Source organism: Spermophilus citellus, assembly GCF_964194105.1.
Source record: "Spermophilus citellus genome assembly, chromosome: 2".
NCBI classification, from domain to species: domain Eukaryota; kingdom Metazoa; phylum Chordata; class Mammalia; order Rodentia; family Sciuridae; genus Spermophilus; species Spermophilus citellus.
The window spans coordinates 219,692,611-219,698,610 of record NC_138183.1 but is presented as its reverse complement, the minus strand read 5'-3'; the positions used below and the strand labels follow the sequence as shown (position 1 = coordinate 219,698,610).

Here is a 6,000-nt window from a genome sequence, read left to right as displayed (position 1 = left end):
CTGGCTTTTCTTGTTTCTTGACATTCCCTTTTCCCTCAGCTTAATCATTTCTAGCTTTTGACTTAAAGCAAAGAGAGGTGTGACTGTTTCTTTCACTTGCACACTTATAAGCCATTGTGGGGTATTAATTGGCTTAATTTTAATATTGTTGTGTCTCAAAGAATAGGGGGCCTATGGGGAGGAAGAGTGAGAGGAAGAAATGGCCAGTTACTAGAAGAGTCGGAACACCTAACCACATTTATCACATTCATGGTCTTATATAAACATAGTTTATGTTACCACAATTACAAGAGGGATAGCAAAGATCCTAGATCACAGATTACCTCAATAGCCACAGTAAAAACAATGAAGTTTGAGATAATGTGACAGTTTTCAAAATATGACACAAAAACCCCAAGTAAGGACACACTATTAGAAAAAATGATGTCATGTCAGTAAACTCACTTGATGCAGTGACCACAAACCTTCAAGTTGTAAAAGACACAATATCTGCCAATAAAATGAAATGTAGTAAAATGTGATATGCTGTACTCGTGATAAAAATTATTAAAAGCCTAGATTAAGGTAAATATAGTAAAAGCTATTTTCCCATTAGCACAGATTACATTAATTCCTTAAATGTAGAGAAGAAATAACAAGACACAGTTAAATAACAGGGACACAGATTGCTCCAAAAATCTTCACATTTTCATTTGTAACTGAAAGCCTGTAGAACTTTCTCAGACCTAATGCAAATCTGTGGGACAAATTAGGAAGTGAAGGTGGTATCCAGACTATAAAAATAATCTAAGACCTATTTGGTTATCTAGATGTCAGAAGAAAAATCAGCCGGGCATGGTGGAACATGTCTATAATCCCAGTGACTTGGGAAGCTAAGGCAGGAGGGTCACAAGTTTGAGGTCAGCCTTAGCAATTTATTGAGGCCCTAAGCCTCTTAGTGAGACCCTGTCTCAAAGTAAACTGTATAAAAGACGAGGGATGTGGCTCAGTGATTTAGTACCCCTGGATTCAACTCCCAGTACCAAGAAAAAAAAAAAAAGAAAGAAAATTAAAGTTTCCTGTGTTTGGCAGTGTTTCTGATATGAGTGTTACTGATCATTTTAGTTTTCTACATTTTTGTTGTTGGTTACTTTCTATGACTACTATTTACTGGGCATGTGGACTAGAACTTTGCCTCTGTCTCTAAGGATATGATCGTTTGTAACGTGTGACAGACTCCTACAAACACACACTTAGAGACTGCTTAAAATAAATGTGGATGATTGAGGAGTTCAACCTGAATTCAAAGTGAGTACTAAGAAAAGCTGATTTGGGAAGTGAGGTTGAGGGACAGGAAAGGATACACAGACTTGAGGAAACTGAGAACTAGATATTGTATCCTAGACAGGTTTGCAGGGATAGAGAGAACCATTGAGGTTGGAGGAGAAGTGTGAACAGAATAGAGAAATAGTCCCAAAAGACTTGCTGGATGTGTTCCTGAGCAATCAACACTGAATCTAAGGAGAACAAAAGCAGGAATCTATAACTGGATTTCCCCCATTCTTTTCACATTTGTCTTGTCCTAACTCTAACTTGGCCAATGGGAAAAAAATTAGTAAAACAGTGAAAATGAAGGAGAGAAGGAGACAAAGTGGAGGTCATAAATAATCGATCCGTATTTTGAGTCCTAGAATCAAGAGAACACAGTGCTCAGGAGTGCTCCACCGTAATCACAAATCATAGCTCATGAGATAAATTTATTATATCTCATTTTATAGATCTGGACAAAGAAAGGCAGACAATTTGAGACTCAAGAGTCCTAATAACCTTTTAAGGTCTTATCCCAATGCTCTGGTTAAAGACCAAAAAAGTTAAATGATTTGCCAAAAATAGTTCACTTGTGGTTGAGTCAGGACTTGAGCAAAGGTCTCTGGGTTCCCAGTTCTTTGCTCCTTACCCTTCATACCCACTGCCTCAGGCAATTGCAGGTAAGCATCTCCACCCTCTTAATCAGGAAAGACACACCACTGAGGGCTGTGCTTGTGTTTTGCAGATTCCATCTCACTAATTAAAAATGCTGAGGTGGTCAACTTTTATCACTTCCATGATTCCCAGTAATATTTAACCTTAAGTTAAAAAAAAAATCTCAAGAGATAAAAAGATCACGTTCTCTGGCATGTCCATTCCACCCCCAGTAGTTATTAATTTCAGAACACATCTGAATTCCTTCTCTGTGGCATATGCTTCAGGAGAGGAGCAGACAGCTCTTGGCCAGGGTCAGATTTCAAATTCTTATCTCTTGGTACCAATTCCACGGCCAGTTCTTGGCAGTTAACTTTTGAAATCTGCCTTGAGTACGACTTGGTGTCTGAAGATCAGCATAGTACCTGTGGTCCTCATCTTCAGGGAATCACAATCCTTCTTCTCAGGAAAACATCTGTTGTACAGAGCTTTGCTTTTGGAAACATCCTCTTGCTAAGACCTGGTTGAAAGCAACGTTCCCGCATCATACTTCCCAGCATGGAGGCAAAGAGCTTCAGTGTTTGGGATTATGTTGTATTTTCAGCCCTCTTTGTCATTTCCTGTGGAATTGGAATATTCTTTGCCATTAAGGAGAGAAAAAAGGCAACATCTGGGGAGTTCCTGGTAGGGGGAAGGCAAATGAGCTTTGGCCCTGTAGCTTTATCTCTGACGGCCAGTTTCATGTCAGCTGTCACTGTCTTGGGGACACCTTCCGAGGTCTACCGCTTTGGGGCATCCTTCATTCTTTTCTTCATCTCATATACATTTGTCATCATTTTTACATCAGAGCTCTTTCTCCCTGTGTTCTACAGATCTGGCATCACTAGCACTTACGAGGTAAGAGAACTGCACCCTTCTCTGTTTGAGCTCAAGTAATTTCTCTCCACTTGAATGATTTTTTTATCCTGTTTTCCCCTCTTTAATACACATAATCTTTGCAACAAAGATCAGTAGTTGAAGAACACTCACTGATTTTTTTTTCAAAGCAATTACACATTATGAAAAAGACATTAAATTGTATTGGAGAAAAGCCTAAGTTATGGCTACACCTATACCTGTTTTCACCTTTGTAGAATAGAAATGATGATGTGTGGCTCCTTCAGGGCTGTTTGGATGATAAAATTACCACCTGTATGTGAATACCTGATGCATTGTCTAGATTGTGGGAGGTTCTTAAGAAAACAGAGTTGTTGTTATTGGTATTATTATTATTAGCATAATTGTCTTGAAAAACAAGCAAAATGTATGCCACAAGTATTATAATTTTCCAGCTGAGAAAATGGAGATACCAATAAATAAGTTAGTCATGATTTAATAGTACACAAAGTCTACTGAGAACCTATTTTGTCTATATCCCTCTGTAGTGGTATTCCTATCAGACAGTAAACTGAGCACTTTAATACTTATTATTTCTAAGGCCCAAGATTTAATTAGGAAATGGTAATACTTTGAAAAATCAGCAAATATTTTAATTGGAAGAAATTTCTAAATAATAAAAATATGGGAATTATTTTAATGAGAGGAAATGAGACAGTGGAGTTTGGGTTTTGCAAGCATTCTCAATGAAAACATTGTGTTCAAAATTGAATTTGTATGTCTAAAATTTAATTGTGATCTCAAGTAAGTTTTTATGAAGAAGGTATTTATTTCCATTATCCAATATCACACCCTACTAAGTTACAGCAGAAGATTCATAAAGGCCCTATCTTTTTTTTTTTTTTTTTTAGAGAGAGAATTTTTTTTAACATTTATTTTTTAGTTTTTGGCGGACACAACATCTTTGTTTGTATGTGGCACTGAGGGTCGAACCCGGGCCGCACGCATGCCAGGCGAGTGTGCCACCGCTTGAGCCACATCCACAGCCCCTAAAGGACCTATCTTTAAGAATTTTGCAAACTAAATGAGTATAAAATGATTCTCTTGACTTCTGGATGCAATCAGCAGATGAACACTTTCTAGAAGGTCTTAAAACCTATGATTCCATAGATGATCATATTCCAAATTGTCAACATTAACTTCCTCTTCTTCCCAAAGAAGGTACTCAAATTTGGTTCATTCAATAGCTAAAACCTGGGGTGTAGATTCAAGAGAAAATAACTAAATTTATGATTAGTACTAGGCATGTACACATTTCCCCTTGCTTATTAATATACTTCTGAAAATATAACTATGTGCTAAGCGTTTGCATTCAACTTTCAAGATTTGACTCACAAAGACATTGCTAATTTTTTTAAAGCAATGCTATGCATTAAAATAACTGCCTACTTAACAGCTAAGGAGAGAAATAGAGAAAACTTGGGGCCTGAAAATATAAGTTCAATTTTTCTTTACCAATAAGATCACTTTGTGTGCAAGTTACTTAGCATTTCTCAATTCCATTTTCCACATGGAATATAATAATTCCCATCTTTCATGAAGGTTTAGTTAAATGTGAAGAAGCTTTTCAGATGGAGATGTAGTTTAGTGGTAGAAGCTTGCCCGGAATGCTTGAAGCCCTGAGTTCAGTCCCCAGTAACTAACTAACTCACACACACACACACACACACACACACACACACACACACACCTTTTTAAATAATAAAAGTCTACCCACATTTGGAATATAATTTTTATGACTTTCCATTTATTGAATAAATACCATTGAATATCTGCTATGTTCTCTGCACTTCTTTAGGCCCTGGGAATATAGCAAAGAATCAAATTATCCTTATGATGTTTACTTCATAACAAAGGTTGTCAACAAATGCCTAAGACAGCATAATGCAGATTTACATGATAAAGTGCTAAGCATTGCTCTAAGTATTTTATGTCTCAACTTGAAACAGTCTTGAAACAGTCTTTTTAGATACGTACTGTTATCATAAGTCCCATTTAATAGACTAGAAAACTGAGGCACATGGAGCCAAGTAATTTGCTCAATGTCACACAGCTATCAAGTGGGAGTTTTTCAAACCCAGATAAGCTAACTTTAGAGATCACGTACTTAATCATTGTGCTACTTTGCTTACCATAGCAATAGAGAGAAATGAAATGACAAGAGAAAGAATGCCAGTTTGGGTGGAAAATGTAATTCATAGAGGGCTATCAAATAAAATTTCCACGTTAATAGGGCATTTAAGTAAGAAAGTAAGTGATTTTGCCCTCTTGGAATGTTGCCCTGATTTTGCTATGTAAGAAGAGTGGCATAACTGGTCTAGCCTCTGTAACTCAGGTGGCCACACAAAGGAGAACTGAGACTCGCTAGTTGACAGCCAACACCAGGCTGTGGGTGACACAACTGCCAGACCTGAGTGAGGCCATCTTAGACCCTCTGGCACAGTTGATCATCCAGCTGATTGCAGCCACATAAGAAACCTGGTGAAATGGGTAGAGGAACACCAGTTTGTCCTCAGTTGTGATAAATAATAATTCTTTAGATTTTCAGCACATCAGGTTTTGGTGGGTGTTGCATAGCAATAGCCAACTGATTAAATGCTTTGACATGCAGTGGGAGTTCAAGACTAAGAGATGCCATCTGTGCTCCTTTCCCACCACCCTGTCCAATAAAGAGCATAAGGACTTATTCCCACCCCATGGGATAAATTAAGTTTAGCTCATTTGCAATATCATACATTTTCATTATCTCTACTTGGATAGTTTATAATTAGTCTCCTCGTGTTATCTCTATTTCAGTCAAGGTTAACTCCATCTTTTTTATATACTAAAATTATATAGCCTGCTATTTACCCTGAACACTAGTTTATAAGTTAGTATCTGTTTTTTCATTTTTCTTGAACTTCTTAGCCTTGATGGCTTCTGAACTACCTTTTAGTTTCTGAACAAAGATTTCATTATGCAGAAACTATGACTTTACTGTCTTCTTGTATACTGGTTTCTGAGCACTTATTCATTACATAATTTTTTTGGTGAATTTTTTTGGTTCTCCACTAAATTATATTTTGTGATATTATTCTGACAATATTTGTATTTTGATAAATCAAATGTCTAAAATAATATTAT

At 36.9% G+C, this 6,000-nt stretch overlaps 1 protein-coding gene across 1 annotated transcript in view; it reads left to right on the top strand.

The window, feature by feature from the left end:
- Nucleotides 1–2,499: 2,499 nt before the first annotated feature.
- SLC5A12 (solute carrier family 5 member 12) overlaps nucleotides 2,500–6,000 on the top strand; it is a gene marked incomplete at both ends in the record, with an annotated part of 52,565 nt that continues 49,064 nt past the window's right edge. Inside the window, one exon of the mRNA XM_081282243.1 lies at nucleotides 2,500–2,838. Coding sequence (XP_081138369.1) covers nucleotides 2,500–2,838 — 339 coding nt within the window. The remainder of the gene's footprint in view (nucleotides 2,839–6,000) is intronic.